At 36.7% G+C, this 23,989-nt stretch overlaps 1 protein-coding gene and 1 long non-coding RNA gene across 2 annotated transcripts; one reads left to right on the forward strand and one right to left on the reverse strand.

Moving 5' to 3' along the window:
• Positions 1 to 3,049: 3,049 nt before the first annotated feature.
• Positions 3,050 to 12,750, reverse strand: LOC308187439. The gene is made up of 2 exons (XR_013944693.1): positions 12,428 to 12,750; positions 3,050 to 9,623 (listed from the first exon to the last, which is right to left on the reverse strand). It is a non-coding gene; the product is annotated as an uncharacterized lncRNA (long non-coding RNA).
• Positions 12,751 to 12,877: 127 nt separating this feature from the next.
• ARMC10 (armadillo repeat containing 10) lies at positions 12,878 to 22,310 on the forward strand. The gene is made up of 6 exons (XM_080575369.1): positions 12,878 to 13,034; positions 14,249 to 14,400; positions 15,892 to 16,026; positions 17,327 to 17,503; positions 19,212 to 19,283; positions 20,790 to 22,310. The coding sequence occupies exons 1-6, from the start codon at positions 12,911 to 12,913 to the stop codon at positions 21,042 to 21,044; spliced, it is 915 nt and encodes a 304-aa protein (XP_080431495.1). The 5' UTR covers positions 12,878 to 12,910; the 3' UTR covers positions 21,045 to 22,310.
• Positions 22,311 to 23,989: the final 1,679 nt, after the last annotated feature.

Consider the following 23,989-nt stretch of genomic DNA (forward strand, 5'->3'; position numbering starts at 1 on the left):
TAAAAAAATATATCATTTCATTTAATATAGTTGGAGCAATAATGAATGGAACATTCTATGGTTCCAGTCCAACTTCTATGACAATTAAACAAAACTATTCGCTCAGACAATCTTCAAAATGTTGCTGAAAACAAAAAAGGAATAATTGTCCATGTCCTTGGCATATACTGGAAAATATTTCCAGTAGAAAGGATTATGAAGTAATGGAATAAACTGACTGCAGAGATTTTCATGTCTCCAATACTTGCAATTTTTAAGATCACTAAAATCAGGCTAAAGAAATGCTCACCAAGGCTAACCTAGGTATAGCTTGCAAAGCCTTGACTTCTCTACTAGTCCTATGACTCTGTGATTCTTAGTAAGGATTTACACTAATTTTCCTAACAAAGTTTTATGGGCTTATAATAAAGAATCAAGTGAATATGTTGAGTTATGTTTATTGTGTTTGAAAACATACCTATGTATTATCCCCATTTTTTGAGAGGTAACGTTGGATTACAGAAAGTCTGAATTACTTATTCCCAGGAATAACGGAAACTGAAGAAAGAGCTGAAGAGAACCTGGATCTGTCAGTTACAAACCTAAATTCAAATTATACTTTTATTCCTGGGTATATTATCATGTCCCTGGCAAATACAGCTGATCAAAGCATAAAAACGTCAATAGACTTGGTTCAGGTCTGAAACAGGCAGAAATTCAGAATTTACTAGATTTAACATAAAATAACATTCCCAAGGAAAAATAAAACTAAATCTAAGTTTCTGATCTCTCTTCATGTTGTTTTATTAAAATGAAAACTTTTTCCTTCCCCAGAGGAGCTACAGAAATATTCTTTTGATAAAGGATTTTTCCAAAGATATTCCTGAGTTATCCATAAAATGTATATACTTACCCAAAACACAGCTTCATTAAGTTTCTGCTGTAAAAGTTCCATGCTTTGGCACGTAAGTCTTCCATCATTTAAACAATTTATTTGTGGTATTAATACACAAAACAGTACTGTATTAAGAATATTTAAATGTTAGAGAAAAATAAGAAATTTTATATTATTATTTTCCATGTTCATTGGTGCAAATTAAACTATATATTTAAAAGAGATCAATGTTCAGGTATAATTTTCTGTTTATAGTTAGAAGTACTTCTGCTACCAAATTACACCTCTGTTTTAATACATACAATTAAAGGAAGAGCTAAATTAGCATATAAAACAGAAATAATGTGTGTGCTTGTGGGAAGGCTTGATCTAACTGAAACTGTCTTTTATCCCTCAAATCCACTCTTTAATTGATCAACTTTATCCAGCAATTAAGCATATTAAAGAAACACTTTACTGTCTGCATGAATCTTTCTATGACCCATTACTATGAAAACCATTTGTCACATGAGTCTAACCCATATTTATTTTAATAATCCTTTTGAACTTCTAAAAAATCAAAATTGTAAAAGACTGTGGGCTATGGTCATATATTTTAAGACTATGCCTGTAGAAAAAAAAAATCGAATGTTTGAGAAATGAGAAAATAGCAACTGGGCCTTAGAATTAGAAAATACTAGTTCTTATCTCTTTTATTGTTCTTATTCCTTAGAAAATCTATGAGAGGATTTCACTGCAACATGTATGTTTACTTATATGAATACTGCATAAATCAATCATTCTACTTTTACACTGATTAATATAACATATGAATGCTTGGAAGAAGGAAGCAGCTGAAATGAAATTGCAACAAATTCATAGTATAGACATACTGAGAATACAAAATTGAATAGAGTTATACAGAGATAACTAAGAAAAAAATGGTTATAACGCATTCTTTGCATGGTCATATGGCAGCTTTCTTCTCTGGATGTCTTAAAATAACAGTTCTTCTATTTAATGCTGATGTTATTTGGATCAGTAAAACCAAAACGTTTACCTCTTTATTGCTTTATGTACAATAACACTATGCTTTAACTGTAACTATTCATTATTAGTGTTGATAGCACTTTTCAAGATGTTTCAGTTTAAGAGTAATTTTAGGTTCATATGCGTAATCCTGCAGAGTGTTAAATAATGCAGAGTTTCTAAGGGAAGACAGAACAAAGGTACACATGTCCATATTAAAAAATACAAGAAAATTGTTGTCAGAAAATCTTTATCGAGTTATTTTCATTATTTAGTATCCTTGACCTCTGCCTAAACATGTATCAGAAAAGTCAAGTAATGCAATTCAATGTAGCATAACCAATACAACAGAATGTCATTTATTCTATAAAATAATATTTAACAGTATCTGTTAGAATTAGAATGACAGTTGTAACAGGGTTTGGTTTTGCTGAGCTACACTAAGGTATAGAGATATGAATCTATAAGACAAGTATTTTAAATATATCCACATTTTGAATGTTTATTACACTTTATGTATAAAATAAAGCAATTAAATTTTCAGTGTATTTAAAATGTGTAAACTACAACTGAATGAATCTGTAAGGTTAGTGAATTTAAGTATGCTGAGAAACACTTCAGATAGTCTGTCCTGTATTATTAAACTGTTCAAACATTCCCTAGTACATATTTAACCTTTGCCATCCAGCTCTTCCTTGAAAATTTCCTGGTCATGGTTGGATAATTAGAACAATCCGGGGACCATACACTACAGGCAGTCTGCATATGCACCCCAAGAAACATAGATAATTTACTAACATAAACACAAACCATGCCATTATAGCTGGCTGCAGTGATCAGAAATACTACCAGACATACTTTATCTACAAATAGTTATCCTGTGTCAATGCACAGTTTTAATAAAATTTATTCACTTCATTATTTAATGGTTTTATAACACTATTTAGTGGAATCAGAGTAAGTGAAACCAAATAATGCATAGAAAAAAATATATATTGAAACTGGATCCATGTTCATATGGAACTTTTTTTAAATTATGACAAAATATGAAAAAGGTACTACCTGTTTCCTACCATAACACTAGATGCTATGCTCATCTCCCATTATATTAATTTATGGAAGATTGCAAATCAGTATCAATAGAAAGAAATGCAAAGTGTCACATTCCTGGCATTAGGTATAAAAACATGAGAAGACTTAAAAACAGAATTTGAACATTTGGTATTGGAAAATTTGTTCACAGTACAGAGTTAATGCAAACGTTCAATGATTTTTACCAGTTGTTCACTATCTAGTCCAAAAAGAGTGTTCTGAAAAGTTTGAGTATAAAAATGGATCAATACACATATTCCTTCAAAAAGGAATTAAGTTATACTAACAATATTATTATCCTGAAAAGAAAATGCATCTTTTCTTTATAGTTAATAGATTATAGTTACATGTTATGATACTTAACTTTATTATTGAAGGATTAAGACCTGCATCACTTTCATTACAATTTAATTACAAATTACAGCAGACATTTTAAAATGTTTACAAAATGCAAAAACAAATGACCATGTTTAATGCTATTCTTAGAGCTATTTTGAAATACCATGTACATCACAGTTCAACATATTCAATGTCTTAGTCACTTCCTATCAGATTATACTACTTTGTTTCTCATCTTCATAGAATCATAGAACGGCCTGTGTTGGAAAAGACCTTAAGCATCACCCAGTTCCAACCCCGTGACAGGGGTTTCACCCACTATATCAGGTCGCCCAGGGCCACATCCAACCCGGAATTAATATTTAATTAACAGATATTTCATATTTTCAGCAGTTGAAGCAATGTTTCATGCTGTTGCAGACAGGCCATGGCATGTTCAGGTAGGAAACTGTTTAGTTTTAATTTTAAAATACAGATAACACACTGCAAGTGCCAAAATTTAAAAAGAATATGTTGCATTATGCATCTGTGAAAACTATGGAAATGAAAAGTATTTACCAGAGGGCCAAAATTAAAAGAAAATCAAGTCATTTTTCAACTTTTAGGAAAGACGTCATAAATAATGTAAACAATAAAATCTCATCATTCAGGCTGTTGATGAACCCTATGATATGAGAAATTCTGTTACTCCATGGGAAAGATACAATAAGAGCACAAACCTGCATCACTCACTGTAGCGATTTTATCTGCTACCACGATGTATCTAAGTCAGCCTGAGTGCATGCAGAGTATCTGAGCTCCAGACAGCTCCTGAGATCCCTGCTTATATGGGCCCAAAGAGTAAGGATTTATTATCCACCTCCTACTGAAAATTCAACCAGAAGTGACAATTGCACAGAATATGTAAGCAAGATAATTCCCTGAGTACCTGACTGGTTAACTGGTTAACTGAAATTAGAGTTTCTTCACATTGCAAAAGATGCATAATTTTTTTAGCATTAACCATGACTTTATCCATTATATTCCCATCCCTCCTTTTTTTTTTTTTTTCCCATCTATCTTTCTCTACGTTTTTCTAGCTCCCATATAAATAGATCAGCGGTTTCTTTTGGGGTCAGTTTTAATCCAGTGATGAACGCGGCAATTTTCTGAAATGATTTTATAGAATTCATACCACAATAGAACAGTCCCTTACCAAAGGTTCTATCGATGACAGCAGACCCAATTAAGCTGAGCTCTAAAACAATTATATAGTATAGACTTTACTTGTAACACAAAATTTAATACATATTGAATTAAAGCCTTCCGTCTCCTTCCTGTACAAAACTCTTTCACTACCTGAGTTTTTCTCTCCAGGTGTCTGCATAGCTACGAACTTTTCCTCATTTTTTTTCTTTTCTTCCTGTTCCCTTACATTACAATCTCAGAAGTTCTTCTCAGTATTTAAAGTTTTCTCACAGCTTATTCCTGATTATATCATAAAATATCAGACTTCATAATGCATGTTTACAAATGAAACTGCATTCTTGGATGAAGTCCAGCTAGTAAAAAAAAAAAAAAAAAGAGGGTACTTCATCTTCTTAGTGATTCATGTCAAAGCAAATATCATTATAGTTTGTTCTCTTCACTCATGGACTAGAATTTGTAATCTCAGAGACCACATATTTACAAACACAACTTTTATTGAAACACACCTCAACTCATCTATATGTGAAAGCTAGAGCAGGAGGGGAAAATCAGTTTCACATGAGCTGCACCAACAGCTGAACGTGCTTCAGAAAAGGGTAAGAACATACAATCTTACAATATTCATATCTAATGCAAAACTCTAAATACTGTTTTCTGTAGAGTAAGCGAAAAATACATATACATGCTTTTTCTCTTTCGTCAGCTACAGACTAACCACAAACTAAACAAGATTTATTTTTTTATTATTTTTTTTCTTAACAGTGGGCAAAAAGTCTGAGGAAAAACCACTTCCTGTAAAACACATTTTAACAACAACAAAAAAATAATCGGATGGCATTTGTTGCCTGTGCTAGTTGCATATATTTTGATAAGCATATTTTAGTGGCCAAAGCTTGCTTCCATTTAAGTCAATCTCTACTCTCTAAGAGTACAGTGTAAGCAGAATTAAATACTCAGTCTCTTTTATCTTGTGCTGTGATGACTTCACTTACAAGAGTGAAAGAACACAAAGGGAAGAGAAAAAATAGTAAAATTAATTATTTATCCATGGTTTGTATAGGTAATACGTCACTGACTGCAATGATGTTATAACAAGTAACGCTACCTCAGTTTAACTACCACATAAGTAAAGGTTTTTGAGGAACATTAAGTAGAAGTCATATTCATTACGTATTCTTTAGACAAAAAAAAAAATAGATATCAAAAGAAAAGGATTTGCAATGTTTTTAGAAAGTACCTCCAATATCAGTCTCACTGTATTTGCAGTATTGCGTGCCATTAATATTTATATTCAACATGCAGTCTACGCTACAAATGGCATCAGCATTTTGAAGTCCAAGTTCAGTATTATAAACCACGTAACATACACACAATTTAATACATGCCATAATACAGAATCTATTCCTTTTTACATTATTTCTCTGATCTTTTCGTCTAAAAGTGTAAGCGGGTCTTCTGGATGCAAAGCAATTACACCACAAAGCAGAGCCAGCAAAAAGAAACTGCAAATTAGTATCTTTGTGTTAACAGTAAAGAAGCATCTAGATATGAAAATATTAAAATAAATCCAAGATTACCAGCTTCTTTTAAAATATTGTAAAATAGAGACATTTATTCTTATCACTAACCTTTAATTTCATTTATATTTTAAACGGAATATTACATGTATCATCATATTTCAGTTGCTAGACTTCAAAGCACTAGGTTTAGGACAGTAATAAAATATGCGGTATTTCTGTAACTACCCCTACTAATAATTTCATTTTAAATGTGCATTAAAAAATGAATATTTGTGAAATTAGATACTTTTATTTTTTAATAAAAGGAAAAACACACACACACACACACACACAATTTAAAGCAAGATTAACTCTGTGCAGCTAAGAATATGTTGAATTGGGAAACATGACCAGAAATCAATCTTGTAACGAATATTGTAAACAAAACAAAGTTTATAGTAAGATTTGCTTTTCAAGATTGTTACCACACTACTTTGCATTACATTTTAGGAATAATGCACAATAACTGATTAACTATTTTTCTCACTTGCATTTAGCTGTCTTCAGCTAGAGGATGTAGTTCATTTATTTTTGGGTTGTGAGCTCACATACAGGAAGAACTGCTAAATTGTATTGATTTTTAAAAGCATATGGGCGAAGTCTGGTTATTTAAATGAATATTTAATAGAAATGATAAATTAGAAGGTTGTTTTCCAGGTAAAAATTTCAGAACATGACTGTGTATTTTTGATGAAACACCAATCTACATTAATGCAAAAGATTTTATCCTGGGACACATAGTTATGCTTATATTTCCCTCTGTTGGTTACCAAGAAACTGGCTTTTAACAGTTATCACAAAACCAACACCTGAGTTTTTAGATTTTCTTCCAGCCCTGACACTTAGAAAACTACTTTTCTTTTTCTCAACCCACTTTTCACTACTGTCATTCTCCATGGTTCAGCTGGATGGTACTAAATCTCCTTGTCTCAATTTTGCCATTCATTCTGGCCTAGTCTCTGTAAGCTCATCACCAAAATTCTGATGATGCAATCTCGCTGTCCAGTTACAGCTAATTTTCCCAAACCATGTCTTTTTACGTATGCACTCTGGGAGAAGAAATACTTCATTTTCTAACATCCATATTGATTCCATTACTGTAATACAACTGATCTATGTAAGGATAAAACTAAATATTAATAACAGGAAATATCTGGAGCAATTCCTACATATTTGATGGATCAAGTCAATGCAGGAATGTAATGACTTACTGTACAAATTCAAATGATTTGTGACTTTGCAGAGCAGTTTGGGGTAAGAGATCACTGAGAGTTGGAACATAGATGCACATTAACAGACCTTTTTGGCCATGTGTATGTGTTGTATTTTTACATGCCTACAAGTTAAAATTACTAAAAAAAGGCAAAGCAAAATATTTATTTATGCACAGACACAATGAAACTATCTTCAATTTACACACCTTGAGTATTTAATAATACTAATTAACACACTAATTACAACCATAACATCTATTCAGGGCTCTTAATAAAAGTTTAATTTTCAAGGTATATCTCAATGGTGGATTATTTTAAGAAAATATTATAAATCTAACACATGGTTGTAATTCATGACAAATAATACCCTTTTAAATAATATGCAGGCAGCTATATAGCACTCTTCACAAGTTCTCCTATGGGTAGATTTTCCAAAGCCAATCCTAAGGTTGTTCAGCTACTCCCTCTCCTGGATCAAGCCAGGATCTGTCTGCCATATGAATCCCAATTTTTATTATTATGAGCTTTACTTACTTTCTTTTCTTTTTAACTTTTCAAAAGAACACAAGCAACTTTTTTCCATTGGAATTTATGAAAGATTTAACGCAGAAAATCCAAAATATCCAACAAGACACTGGACTGCAAGGCCTCTATTTAACTTATTTGAGAATTTCTTTATAAAACCTAGGTAAGGAAAGGAACTGTAGCACTTGGTCTTGCCATTCTCATTCAGGTAATCTTCAGTGATAATTGGGCCGGGTGTGAAATTTAAAAAAGAAAAAATTAGTCCAAATCTGCATAAGTCTGGCTATTTCAATTAGACTTCTACACTCTTCCCAGCAACTGCTAACTTTTCGCAACCTAGAAAATTTACTTTTCGATAAGACTGAATAAATAAAATAAAAGAACATTCATACATCAAATGTTAGTTACTTATCAATACAATCCCCAGCTCATCAACTACAAAGTAATTGTAGGGCAAGAGCAAGTGCCAGATTCTGCACCTGGGAAGGGGCAACCCTGGCTGAGGGATGAGAGGCTGGAAAGCAGCCCTGCAGAGAGGGATCTGGGGGTTTTGGTCAACAGCAAGCTGAACACGAGCCAGCAGTGTGCCCTGGCAAACAAAAGGGCCAACCGTACCCTGGGATGCATTAGGCACAGCACTGCCAGCCAGTCAAGGGAAGGGATTGTCCTGCTCTGCTCTGCACTGGTGCAGCTTCATCTCCAGTACTGCATGCAGGTTTGGGTGCCACAGTGTAAGAAAGGTATAAAACTGCTGGAGAGCGTCCAAAGAATGTGTCCAAAGATGTACAAAGTGTACAAAGATGGCTGGAGGGCAAGATGTATGAGGAGTGGCTGAGGGCCCTGGGTTTGTTCAGCCCAGAGCAGAGCAGGCTGAGGGGAGGCCTCATGGCGGCCTGCAGCTCCCTCACGAGGGGAGCGGAGGGGCAGGCGCTGAGCTCTGCTCTCTGGGGACAGCGACAGGACCCGAGGGAACGGCATGGAGCTGGGACAGGGGAGGGTCAGGCTGGGGGTTAGGGAAAGGTTCTGCACCCAGAGGTGGTCGGGCACTGGGACAGGCTCCCCAGGGCAGTGGGCACAGCACCGAGCTGCTGGAGTTCAAGAAGCGTTTGGACAGTGCTCTCAGACACATGGTCTGTTTTTTGGGTGGTTCCGTGTGGAGCCAGGAGTTGGACTCGATGGTCCTTGTGGGTCCCTTACAACTCGGGATATTCTATGATTCTATGAATTCTTTTTTAAAAAATCAGGAAAACTGTTGAAGTACATTTATCAGTTATTTAGGTCAATCTTCCTATGAAGTGCCTCTGTTCAGCAATCTGACAAAGGTCATCTGTTGTTTAAAAGTTCACAAAGAAAAAGTTAAAATTGTTTAGCATTCAATTTAATGCTACACAGCTTAGTAATGGAAGAATCATTTTAAACCCCTTTTCTGCATGCTTTTAGCAGCTGTTAAAAATACATTCATACCTACATATGTAAATATATTCCTACTTCTTATTCATGCGTGAAATAGAAAGCTATTAAGAATCAGCAGCTGAACAAAAATACCTGATATCCAAGAAGCTTTACAAACTCTTTAGCTGTGACACTTTTTTGCCATTGAAATGACCTCAGTACACAGAACAATAGTTTTGTTAACAGACATTGCAACAGTAACTTCCATTTATTTTCAATACGGAAAATAACATGACAGGATGGCACGGGTGATGACTGTCAGCTGTGCCTTAGAAAACACTCTCTAAGATGACAAAGGAACATCCATGTCTTGTCTATAATGTTTTCCAAAGCAAAAGAACTTTTCATAGTTTCAAGATCTGTGTTCTATGCCTAAAAAAACAAACAAACAAAAAAACAGGTAATCTAAATGCAACAGATTCACTTCTACCAACAATTCTTAACAGTCATATATTTTTTTTATTTTCTCTTACTTCTAGTCCAGGACATAATCAACACAGCTTCTTCATAGTAATTTATTAGAGATACAGCAATTTTTAATCTTTATGATTCTCCAAAATCCCATAAGCTATCCAGAATCAGTAGATGCCACTGAGTGTGGTTTAGCTAACAGCTCCTGTTGCCTTCTTGCAAACCTTCATAATCTGCAGTGCTTTTCCAAAAACACCTATTAAAATGAAGAGGCTGTATCCTGTCAAATTTTGGAAAATGAACTAATGATGTTCCACAACAAACTTTTTTTTTTTTTTTTTTTTTGGCGTGAAGATTGGATAATAGCCCTTGACCTTTGTTGCTTTTGATGTGTTGTGACTACTGCAACTCCTGCTCACCAGTGATGATCTTACAGTGTCTGTGTGTTTTTAATGTCCATTTGTGTTTCTTACATCCATTTGCTGACTCACCAACTGCTTAGAAGGCACTTGGGCAGAGAACATCTTTTGATATATGTACAGCACCAAGCACAACATAATATCCCAAGTCATTACCAAGGTTTCTAAGCCTTACAATGATGTTGACTATTACAAGTAGTAGTATGTGAGCTCAATGTAAAAATAAATAAATATTATATATATATTAATTTTGGTATTTTGTTTTGTTGGTACAAATGTGTTAGGTCCTGTCCTCACACTCGCAGTGCTGATGACATGCTGCTCATCGCATATTCAAATTACTCTACTGTTTACATTTTAGATCTACCATGACACCTTGCTTAAATGTCAATGCAGGATTATAATTACTTCATGTCTACCTGCAATAGGAGAATACATTGTAAACCAGATGCACTTTAGCAAAGACAGTAAAAGCTTGCATCCCTGGGATGAGTTCCAGCAAGGTGGGCTGCAGCCTACAGAAGATTACCACTGATAACTACCACTGATAACAAAATTGATGCAAAAATGTGACAAAACAGTTGTCAGCTTTATCTATTCTGGAGACCCAGGTCTGGTCTGCTGCTACTGCTATTCCTGAAAGCAGAAGAGAAGGAAAGAGGGGGGGCGGGTGAAACACAATGAGGCCAGGACTGGCCGTGACCTTCAGTTTTCCACTAATCCTGACTAGAAAGCCTGATTACTCTGAAAGGCTTCTCTATTCCAGTCATAATCCTTGAACTTCCCATTCCTCTTCCTAATAGTTTAGTGATTTATCCTTCATGGCAAAATTAAACTGGGTCATATGGCAGAAAAATATTGAGCCAGTTCTGCACGCAAATTGAATTTTAACATTGCATGAACACAGCTACTCATAGCAGTGAAAGTCATCATCATATATATACTATTTGCAGGATTATAGTTTACCTAACTTTTTATGGTTATAGTTTAAAAGTAAATCTGGACGGGATCTGAAAGACAGAGATCACACAGGAATGAAAGAATCAGACACAGCAGGGAATCCCAAATTATTTGGACACAATTATTTGGACTCCAACTGTGTCTGGACCATGTTCAAACCACAACCTAATCATAAAATGACTTAAGCAAATGTCCATTTTAGAACTCCATACCCTTCTTAATTTTGAGAATATTTACATAAACGTTCATAGATCTCAGTTTAGTTTTGACGTTCCTTAATATAGGAACCAGTATCATTTAATTTATCGTTGTACCAAGCATACTGTAACCTCATAAAGAAATGAAAATACAATAAATTAAAAATATGACTGGGCATTAGTGAGCACCAATATCTAATAAACAAGGGGAAAAAAAAAAAAGATGAAAAGATCTAACAGAGACTAATTTTATAACTGGCTCCTTCCCTGAAGAAACTCCCTTTAATCTGAACCTGAGTTCTTTCATTTTTAGTTTATTAACTTAATGCCACTATTGCTATAAAGGTATTTATAACTTTTGCTTGGAAATGTAAATTACAGCTATTTTTGAAGTGCCGAATCAAGAAATACACCATATGCATAGGATACATTTTATCTTATGTTTTTCTGAGCTTAAAACAAAAAACAAAAAGAAAGAATGATCAAGAGAAGGATTCTCATGAGAGGTACTCAGTCTGCTTGGCGTGCTGCTCCATAATTATTCTAATTGGCTCTGTATTTTTTATGACTGTTTCCATGGAAATCCTGGCTGTAATAGCTGCTTGCAAGTGGGTTCTATTTTTGGTACCCGAAAAGTATCAGGATGACTGTTAAACTGCTTTTTTTGTATTGTTATTGTTCAAGGAAACTGCAAAAGGGCTGCTGCAGACTTTGAACTAGACAGAGGTGAAATTGACATAGGTAAAAAGGGAAGAAAGCAAAGAAATATAGAGAATAGGGAAGAATGCTGAAGCTGGAAATACAAACTGTTTGCTCTGCAGTCCTTCATGTTGTGACATGGTTTTACGCCCTAATGTTTCATGGAAATGTATTTCCTCCTGTGTCAATAAGCCTCTAATCCACCAATACCCAAGACGTGGCCCACTGCCATTTTTGACAGGCCATAAAATACGCAAACTACACACAGCGCTCAGCAAGAAGGGAAGTACGCAGCCGCTGAACACGCCAGTTTCCTCCTGAAACCTACAAGCATTTCCGTAACCAAACCCAAAGAACTTTTATCAAATCGTGGAAGGTGCCAAAGCAGCTCAGTGCTCCCTTCCCCCCGAGCTGACGGGGAAGCTCAGGGTCCCGCTTTCCCGAGGTGCCCGCCTCGGCCGCGGAGCTGAGGCGAGGCCGCCGCCATTACCTCGTCGGTGGCGGCGGCCGAGGGAGGCCCGGAGGTGCTGAGGGGCGCCATGGCGGCGGGCCCCGCGGGGCTGCGGGCGGCAGCCGGGGCTCCACCCGTCGGTGTCTGAAGTAAAGGAGAGCGGGCAGGGCGAGGGGGTGGTCAGCAGCACCCCCGGGGCGAATATTTTCAACGCGTTTATTTCTAATGCGTTCGTGTATTTTGTTAAGACTTTACTATGTTTGTTTTTAGTCGTCTCTGTAAATAGACGAATAGTTAAAAATAAAAATAATAGCAATAAAAAAGAGCGTTCTCCTTTTTCTCCCAAGTGTCTCACAAAGGCTCTTCGCGGCTGCTGTGCGCGCGAAAGCTGAAGTCACGCTGAGGTACGGCAATGCCCGGCGCCCTTCAGCCCTTCATCTCCTTCATCTCCCTCAGCCCCCCCGCGTCCCCCCCGGCGGCGGGGCGGTGCCGGATGGGGCGGCTGCTTCCGCGGCCGGGGCGATGGGGGAGCGGCGGGGGGCGGTTGTGAGGGCGGCCGCGGCCGGGCTCCTGCTCGGGGCCGCCGCCTGCTACTGCCTGTGGCGGCGGGCGGCGGGCGGGGGGCGCCGGCGGCGGCCGCCCGCAGGTGAGGCGGGGAGGGGATGGCGGCAGGGCCGGGGGCTCGGTCGCCTTCAGCGGCTGGGAGAGGCCCCGGGCCGCGGGGAGGAGCCGCCGTGTGTGGCAGGGGCTGGGCTCCGTGTGAGGGGGTGCCCCTACAGGGCTGTGCAGAGGATGCGTTATTTAAAAAAAAAACACAACAACCACCCTCAAATATACGCATTTTTAATTCTCCTAAATGTATATATACAATCGATGTATCAACTTAACAGGCTTATATGCTGTTCTGGTGTTGAAGCTGTGTTCCCCCATAACTCAAAGCTATGCAAAGTGGGCCTGAAGGAACTTGCAATATGAAAGTGCAGATAAGAACCAATTTAGTTTGTTTTCCAAGCTAGCTGTTGGATTGTCATAATTTACTTTGATTTTATTTATTTATTTATTTTTTAAATCAAGGAACACTATGGTGTTTGCCCGAGGAAGTGCTGGCAGCAAATATGAGAACCTGTGAAGGATTTCTTAGCTTTCAAAAGTCATTTCCAGCTATCCGTGACTAGTCCAGTAGTCACAGATCGGGCCTTCAGACAGTTCAGCTAGCTAAATAGTTCTGCCTCCAACCTGGTTGAAAATGGTCCTTGTTGTCACTAGTGTCACGCTTTTTTGAAAGCCAGGTACTCCATAGCATCATTCTGACTGAGAAGTGGCCTTCCTCAGTTAGCTAAGTGACTGCACTCTGTGAACAGCAGCATTGTTAATATTTTGGCTGTTACTTTGTCAAAGAACCTCAGTTTACTGGCAAAATGTTATTAGCATAATTTCTGGAAATAGTAGTCCTCAAATCAGAAGTTTTATTCTCTTTTCCCACAGTGTTCAGACAGATCTCCACGTTTCATTTCAGGGAACATTAGAAAAAAATTAGCATGTTTGGTGAATATTCCCTATAATTTTGAATGGGAAGTTTGCTGTTGGTTAACCAAAGAGTAATGTACACCAAGCTCTGTTTACATACTCCTTTATTTTTTTTTCCCTACTTTGAAAAGAAATAGCCATGGGATTCAGGAAAAAGGATGGGAGTCCTGCTGTGGTAAAACAGAATCTTTTTGCTATGATATGGTGGTTGGGTACAGTCAAACTCAGAACAATATGTACTATAACTAAGAGCTAGGGCTCAGCTTGGTAAAAAAAGCATTCAGTGGTAACTAAGTGAAATTTTATTAAGTATTTCATTTAATTTTTAAACAGTGGAAGAAAAAAGTCCTCCAGAGTCACCCCATACCATGGATGCGGATGCTCTACAGAAACTTATTCATTTGCTCCAGGCCACAGATGATCCATTAATTCAAGAGCAAGCTTTAATCACTGTCAGCAACAGTGCCGCCTTCTCTGTAAATCAAGTAAGTATTGTTTTGTAGAAAACAATGGTGTTTCAATACCAGTCGGTATGGAAAATGAAAGGTGCTGTTTTGCTGGAGACTGAGACACAAGACTGAGAGCTAGGTTATCTTGTGTTCCAAAATCCATTTTCTGTCTATGCCTTTATTTCCTGCTAGTACAAAGAATGTAATTTACCAGCCTCAGAAGATTTATCTAAGCTTAATCTTTGTACAAATTACATTTATACAACTTTGTACAGCATTCTGTGTTTTCAAAGTACTGTAAATATCTTTATATCTTTTGTTGCTTACAGTTGTGTAATGTTAATTAAAGGGTTGAATTTGAGAAGTTAAATAATTTCAGGATCTGATCTGAAATCTACTGAGATAATTTAATGTAGTTCTTTATGTTTATAAAGTTGCATGCCATTTGCATCTTAGTAGCTTCCCAACTAAGTCTCTTCAATTCAGTTGGGAATATGATGCAGAAAAGCTTTGAGATGGATGCACATTTTCATGTCTGTAAAGGCTTAACCTCCAGGGTTGCCCCCGCACACACTTCTTTTTTTTTTCTTTTTCTTTTTGTATGGAACTTATGACAGCTGTCTATTCTGGCTGCTTAGAACTCTTTTCCTAATAGAAATCTCTCAGAACACAATGTAACTGAATCAAGACCCATTTCCATTTTCTCGAAAATAGTTTTTATTTTTATTTTTTTTCTCATTTAGAAGTCATTAAATCACCAAAAGACCAATTCACTAAGTGTAAGGGAAAAGAAAGACAAAGTTTTATAATTTCTACTTGTAATAATATAAAGCTGCATCTTGAAACTCTCTTCTGATCGGACAGGACTATTAGGTACTGTGACCTGTTCATTGTCTCAACTATTCTATAAACTTGATATGCAATTATTACCTTTGATTGTGCATAATCTGAGATGCTTTAAGCATTCTTTGCACCAAGTTTTAGAAGTAAAGGCATTATGCCATTGCCAAATAACATCAAATAATACTTTGACCCTAAGCAGGACTATTGGTAATTTCAGTGGAAGCAATATATTCAAAGTCAAAGGGCAGCTTAGTGATTGCACATCTTAGAATTAACAAGCTGTATCAAATCCTTCTCCCATTTAGCAGAAGCAAAGCATAACGGATATTTTTCTACCAGCTTTAGGAGCTGTCTGAATTTGCAAGCTCTTCAAAATTCTATTATTTTCTGAGCAGCTCTTCAGAAGGATGTATAGTATTGATGTCTGTGAAATGAAATTACTTTCCAACATATTTTTGACACCGTAAGCTGGTAATAGTTTCAAAATAAATGCCATACATAGTTTATTTTTGTATGGGATGATAACACAGAGAAATAAACTGCTAACACCCTCTAAACAAAGTAGTCTGTCATGTGGAAGTCATTCACACATTCCATGTGGATTAAAACAGAAACTTTGAGTAAAGCCTTCAGCACTTAATTTAAAAATTGTAGTAATCTTACTATATGTATTTTATATTTCAGGATATGATTCGAAATTTGGATGGCCTTTCTGTTATTGGAGGGATGCTCTCAGGTTGTGTTCCCAAAGTTACAGAAAAAGCACTAAATGCACTTAATAATTTGAGTATGAATATTAAAAATCAGGAAGAGATACAGGTAAGTTTCGTACAGGGAAAAAAATAAGAGTAATTGAGTCACAGAAAATAGTACAGGGCTTCCAACATATTTATTAAATACAGGGAAGGATGCTAAAATGTTTTGAGGTTAGACATATGAGACATCAGATCTGGATGATCTGTGTATCCTAAGGCCAAATGGATGACTTAAAAATGCATCGTAACACTAACAATTCCTTTTATAAAAAAAGACACTTAGGAAACTAGACAGCCTGTGTTTAGTTTTCACCAAATACCACTGAACAGAGATTGTGCTGTTAATTTATAGTGAAATTATGTGAGACAACATGATTTCCAAATACGTCTAGAACATCAGCAACAGTTTTTTAATAAGACGAGTAGCAGGCTGAGCCTAGCGTGATGCCTAGGCAAAGGAACTGGAGAATAAAATGGTAATTGATCCCTTGGGCTTGTCTGCAACGCAGTTTTCACTGTGATATTTTAATCCTAAAAGATAAGTCTGTAATGATGGCAACAAGTCCGGCTGGTAGATACAAAAGATGGTATGAATGAGACAGGACCAGCCATCAAAAAAGCAGCCATTTTTGACATTATCTAATCAAGAAGTGTCCAAGCAGTGAGTTTATGTGCAGGTTTTAAGACTTTTGGTCATTTTTTCATTAGCTTGATAAAAAGACATTTTGACTGTATGTGATCATTTGCAGCATCTTTAGTGCTGAGCAACTTTTTTTTTGAAGTGGTGCTTGCCAATTAAAAACATTTATGTAGGCATATAGGTAGAAAATAACTCCTTTGATAAATGCAAAGTATTTTTTTTTCTTAGTTAGGGCTCCAAGATTCATTGTGTGCTGTCACCCAGAAGAAATCTAGGTAAATAGTAGTTGCAAGTGTCAGTTGTCATCATTGCTCTTGAGGAGTATGCCAGTGAATGGGCCACACAGTTGGAAGGAGGGATGTCATTCCAAGACTTATCATTAGCTTGATCTCAATATTTAAGAAGGCCTTTAAGTCATTTTTGAAACAACTCCTTAAATGAAGTAAGTCACTTCTAGAATGGAGTCAAAGCAATTTGGGTTTTCAGAGTAATTTCTGCTTCAGGGAAGTTATTTAGCATGAGTCTGTACTGTCTGCTTCTGTCAGGCCAACAGAGTATCTGTGTGTTCTAAAAACAAAACAAAGCAAAGTACTTGCTTCCAAGTACCTTGATTAGATCATGTATTGAACAGTGTTCAATTTAGGCTGCTGTTGCTAGACCATTGGTACTATTTGTGAATAGAAAATGTGTTTGTATTAAAAAGGAACCTTCCCTTTTTCCCTAGGTATATATTGAGCAAGTTTGTAAGAATGTTGAATCAGCCCCTCTGAACTCTGATCTGCAGCTCGCTGGGCTCAGGTTGTTGACAAATATGTCTGTTACCAGTGACTACCACCATAAGATGATAAACAAGATCCCATGCCTTCTTCATGTGCTTTCGGAAGGATCTGAAAGGACACAGGTAATGAGTACTGTATTCTTACAAACCAGTTACGAAGCTGTTTTACTAGCCTCCTTTCTACTGTTTTTGTTACGTGGCTTAGACTGTGCTTAGAAAATCAAATATTCCATGATGATAGCAGTCCATAAAATCTGTAAAAGGTGGATCAATATTACTTTCTCTATGTAGATTCAGGAATAAGGGGGAGAGGGAAGAGCATCTCAATAGTGCATTCATTGGGCTAGAGCTGTAGCAAACCAGCACTGTGTGCGCTGCTGTTGCTCTATGCCTTTGCTACAGCAACTCTAGAATTCTCTTCTACTTCCGAAACATTGCAATTGCATCACAGAGCAAGGAGAATCTATCTGCATGTGAAAGGCTTCACTGATGCACAAATCTCTGGGGAAACACGCCAAGCTGCGATAACCTAAGATCTCCATTTCCTTTCCTTACGGTTGTTACATCTCTTGCAACTGTGCGGCTGCAATGGGAAATTATTTGTGATTCTGTGCTGATTTGTGAATTATTGCCAGAAGTATTGAAAGAGAAAAGCTTCAAATGGGGACTTCAAATGTTGAGTTTCTCATCAACCAGCTCGCCCAGGGCCTTCTCCTCAGGGCTGCTCTCAATCCATTCTCCACCCAGCCTGTGTTTGTGCTTGGGATTGCCCCGGCCCAGGTGCAGGACCTTGCACTTGGCCTTGTTGAACCTCATGAGGTTCGCACAGGCCCACCTCTCAGGCCTGCCCAGGTCCCTCTGGATGGCATCCCTTCCCTCCTGCGTGCCAGCCGCACCACACAGCTTGGTGTCATCGGCAGACTTGGTGAGGGTGCACTCGATCCCACTGTCCGTGTTGCTGACAAAGATGTCAAACAGCACCAGTCCTGATACTGACCCCTGAGGAATTCCTTTTGTCACTGGTCTCCACCCGGACACTGAGCCATTGACTGCAACTGTTTGAGTGCAGCCATCCAGCCAACTCCTTATGCACGGAGCAGTCCGTCCATCAAAACCATGTCTCTCCCATTTAGAGACAAGGATGTCATGCGTAATGATTTTTAGGTCCATCTTGTGAAAAACACAGATGCATAAGTGAATGAGTAAATAAGTACTTTTGGCTTGTTGAAAACACATTTCATCAGGAACAATCCCAGCTCTTAGTATAATGGAAAAAATAAACTGGATTTGCTGGGTATCAGAATTTAGTAGCCTGCTTTTTTTTTTCCTCTGAATCCTGCTCTTTATCTGCTTATTCTTTAGATTGGCATCTTTTTTCACTGTCATATCCTGCTTTTAGAAAGTATCAGTCCTGTATTTAAGAATTGCATAAAACTGGATTACAGAGTGAGTTGATTCATTTAATTTGCTGATGTAATTGTGTGAAAACTGAAGTCCTGAGAAAAGGCAGATTCTATAGTCTTTTTCATCTTAAAAAAAAAAAAAAGTAAGCCAGTAGAGAGAATATTGGAGTCATTGCAGTCTGGTGACAATATTAAGAGCAGCAGCTTGACTGCATGAATCTTTCCTTCCTTTACTGAAAATTTGTGTTCAAAGACTAAGAAGAAAGGAGGTGTTATGAAAAAATCAGAGGATAGTGGACTACAGTAAAACATAATGGGGTAAGTTGTGGGCAGACAAAAGGGCTAAAGATGATAAGGAAGCACTAATTTCTGCTCTCACACGTTCTGGTTTTAGAGCTTGCAATGAGCTTGTATGTTCCTCATTTCAGATCCAAGTTTTGAAAGTACTTGTGAACCTATCTGCAAATCCAGCCATGACAAGACATTTTCTCAGAGCTCAAGTAAGGTTCTTGTTATTTCATTAACTTTTATCCCCTTTTTTAAGCAATTACATATGTGTATAGATGTGTAAATGCATTAGAAGAATTTAAGTATATTACAAGTACACGTGCAATTCCAGAGTAAAATTTTAGCAAGTACATGGTTAAAATTAAAAGTTAGATGTATGCATTCTTTCACAGGTTAGCCTTCTAGATTGTAGTGTATTACAGATTATATTAATTGCAGACTGTATTACTTCCAAATGGAGAGTCGCAGAGCATATGCATTTGAAGGCACTTGGTCATACTTCCTGTGCACCATTCCAAATCACAGAATGGTTTGGGTTAGAAGGGACCTTAAAGATCATCCAGTTCCAACTCCCTGCCACGGGCAGGGACACGAGACCAGGTTGCCCAAAGCCCCATCCAGCCTGACCTTGAACACTTCCAGGGATGGGGCATCCACAGCTTCTCTGGGCAGCCTGTGCCTCACTGCCCTCAGAGTAAAGGATTTCTTCCTTATATTTAATGTAAACCTACCCTCTTTTAGTTTATAGCCAAATAATTAGTAACAATTTGAAGACTGTTCTTACTTTCCACCACAGAAGTAGTACCATGAACTTTTTAAAGTAATATACAGAGTACCCTGATGAGTTTCAAAAACAAGCTCAAAATATCCTTTCCAGACCTGCAGTCAGTATATAGATTGAAGATAGGGTACAAAGTTCAAATACAACCACTACTATAGATCATTGTTTTCAACAGCTGTTTCAATAGCTAACGGTCTGTACCAAATAAAATCAAATTCTACTGAAATCCCCACCTCCTTTCTCAAATGCATCCATAAATCTTTGTCTCTAAGCACTATAAATAAGCTCTCTTTGTGCTTTACTTATGTCTCCATGGAGAACTTTATCTGATACTTGCTACTTGGCATACAGGTTTATTTCAGTTACATCCTTTCCTCACAACAAAACAAAGATCTATGACTGGAATGGTTCTGCATCCTCCTTCTCCTCTCCAAAATAAGTTCCTTAAAATATGCAATGGCTGATAAAAATCAAACTTTGTTTTATGACGTATCTGCCAAAAGCAGAGCTAGTCTAGATACTGCCAGATTTTCATGACTAACACAAGATTAGGGTAGCTAAACCTTCAGTTCTCTGCTAAAAGTGTATCTTTTTCTGTTCTATCAGATACGTTAACATACAAACATTCAGATCACCACAGAGGGCAAACCCAGCATTATTTATAATGAAAGCAGACTCTCTCACAGATAGGAATTTTCTAGACCACTGTATTTTGGAGACTGAAAGTACAAAGCATTGATTAGCCTGTGATACACACACAAGCTAGTCTTTTTTAAAGAGGAAACATGCATGCTGTAGAGCATATGTAGTTCTGGTTTACATAGCTGCTGTTTTAGAGGGTGAAGATATTTTTTTCCAATTTTTTAAAAGCTAACATTAAGTAGATCTAAATAAATCTTCTGATGATTAAGTATGGATTCTTTATTTAATATCCTAGGTGCCATCACTGCTGTTACTTTTTGACAACCGTATAAACAGAGATATTCTGCTTAGAGCCCTGGTGTTGGCAGCAAACTTGAAAAAGAATGCGAACAATGAAGGTGGCTCGATGATTCAGGACCAATACAGTGAGGATTCAGTTTTCTCTATACTCTGCAGGGATTCTACCCCATTTGCTCAGAAGCTGGCATCTTTATTGCATCACCCTGATCCAGAAGTGAAAGAGCAAGTTGTGAGAATATTAACGCAATAGTAATTTTTAAAAGTGACTGACAAAAATATCTAATCTTAAGATTAGATATAAAAGAGTACTGAATAGTACTAGGCACAAATCAGTTATTACAAAAGAGACTGCAATATATTTAATAGAGAGAGCATAACAGATGTCTTATATGAGATAAAGCAGTAAGTTTTGGCACTGAGAAACCACTACCCAGGTGGTACACGTAAACAGAGGGAGGCACAGTTTAAAGCATGAAAGCTTTTATATATACAGTGAATATTTTAAGATGAATAAAGTCAATCTAAATATTCTCAATGTCAGTTTTTGTGCCTTATGTATTTACAGCTGTTGAGTATCTATAGAATGATGCATTAAAGATTCAGGACTTAAGAGTTCAGGCATTTACATTTTATTAATCTGACAGCTATTAAAAAGCTACAGGCAATTCTTGGAAAATCTTAAACAAAAACAGTGCCAAACTACCACTGACTTCCTGCAGAAATAGTATTTTCAATGAAAATTGTAGATTAAAGTTATTCAATGCTGTTTTTTCACCTTAACTGCAGAGAATACTAAGCATATGAAAATGTAGTACGAGAATATATCCATTCCATTTAGCTAAACTGCAGTGCAGTTAACAGCAACGTGGAAGGCTTCCATACTTGAACAAAATCATAAGGATTTCTATCTCCCTTAAGCGATAACTCTAAAGGAAAGCATAATAAAGTATTTTGAAAAATATGTATGAGTCAAAGATTATCTGCAGCTCTGCTTTACTATCTTCATTAGAGAAGTATCATGCATGTTTTTACAAAAGCTTCCTGTTCTGTGGGAGCCCTCAAGCCTGCTTGGAGAGACTCAATGAAAGGAGCTCTTGGAGAGCGCTATTCTTCTCATCAACATCGTTGGAATAGGTGCTTCTGTTGAGTTAGCCACCACAAATTTTCAATCACCTCTGCAGCATCAATTCAAAATGAAATGGAATACATCTAAACATCGTAAAGGAAACTGAAGGAAGTTTCATTGATGAACACAAAACATGTAGTAAACACTTTACATTAAAACAAGACTACTGAAACTTCCAGAATGCCAAACCCTGGAGAAGATAATGTCGGATGTATAGGCTGGACAACTTTTAAGAGAACTACATTACCTAAATCATTACCAGATGCTCCATCTTTTTAAGTTAATACATACACTCCGCTGTTAATAATGTTTTTTTTTCAGTAGACAACTGTCTTCAAATAGATAGAACTGCAAGAAAAATATGCCCAGATCAATAAACAGGTAAAGCTATATGTGTATATATATATATATATAATTTGTGTATATGTAGTTTTTAACTCAACAGGAATAACAGAAGTGGAAGTTGTCATGATTCCCACTCCAGAACTCTGACAATCACTGCATTTAGAGTGAGCTTCCCTTTCTCCCTCCCACTGGTCCAAAAAAACCTGTTCATTTTGCAATATGCAAATTACAGTACAATTATGTAATGTTTTGCCATTTTTTTTTGAAGATGGTGTTTTTTTTTCTGCTTCTGTATTTGAAGTAGTAGTCTAGGTCAGACACTGCAAATTTTCTTATCTCACCTTTCTCTTCTGACACAAGAAGAAATTAGTCTGTTCCAGATATATCTGATACTAAATGCATGTGTTTTCTTAACCTCACCAATGGAGATGCCTAGATATCCCCCTCAATGTTCTTCAACCTAAAAATAAGTTTTTCAGACATCATCTTTTTAATAAAGTTGTTTCTGTCCACTACCAAAGGAAAGGATAAGAATTCAAATGACCATTGTCCTCTTCGTTTAAAATACATAAAAACTTTTTGCAGCATTGCCTCAATCTTTTTTTTTTTCCTGGCCTAGGAAGAGCTATATTTAAGCCTTTTCTTCATAGAACAATACTACTGAGATGTTTTGAAACAATGCAAGACTCTCCAATGTGTCTTCATAAAACTGTCTTAATTTTTCATCCCCTGCTCCATACCCCATATGGAATCTTACCAGCACCAAACAAAACATAGCAGTCACTGTTCTACATACAAATGCTGTGAACAAATGCATCTAAAACAAAACATATTCCATTACTGACATATAAGGCTCTGGTCCTTATAATTCAGTACTCTACATTTCTGCTTAGCTATAACAGGTACTCCATATTTTACCCTATTTTAGTTTCATTTTTTCCTTTGTAAAACGCAAAATTTTACAAAATACAGTATTGATTTTGAAAACTGAAAAAACTTGAGTTTTAACTGTGTCCTTCAAAGCACTCATAACATCGTGCAGCTTTGTCTCCTCCACAATATTACGTGTAACATACATTACATTACCCAAATCATTACTGAAGCTGTTATTTAAATACAAGGCCCAACACAGATGCCATCTGAAACGTCCTCCCCTAAATCAACATCGAACTAACAGCAGTAGTTTTAAACCAGTTTTGAATATATTCTGGTGATTACATCTATATGTTCTGGTGATAACATTCCTAGAAGAAATACCTTTTCAAATAAAGAAATACTGTTTTTTGTTGGACGTGAATTTCACTAAAGGAATATGAGCTACTTTTTCTTACGCATAATTTAATCATCTGTTCCAGAACCCTTCCTCACAATGAACTCGGACTAACTGATCTTTGCCTCCTTCTGCTGTTCTTTGTTGGCATTAAATTTTTTAAGACTTCTAGGACTTCTCAGCACAGGTTTTAAAAAGGCTAACTGTTAACAATTAGAGATCACTTCAGTTTGCTCCTAGCATGAAATCTCATTGACTGGTTTTAATTTGCTGCCAGAAGTTAATGTCTTTAAATCACGGGGTAATAATTTACCTTTTTTTAAATTGATCTTCATGGAGTATGAACACAAAATTTAATGCACAAGAGCAAAAAAAGACCCATATATCCCACAGATGAGAAAAATCATGAACAAATGGTATATTTTCCAATGAATTATGAAGGCGAATAACAACC

The sequence above is a fragment of the Anser brachyrhynchus genome, assembly GCF_964034855.1.
Source record: "Anser brachyrhynchus genome assembly, chromosome: 1".
In the NCBI taxonomy this organism is placed as follows: domain Eukaryota; kingdom Metazoa; phylum Chordata; class Aves; order Anseriformes; family Anatidae; genus Anser; species Anser brachyrhynchus.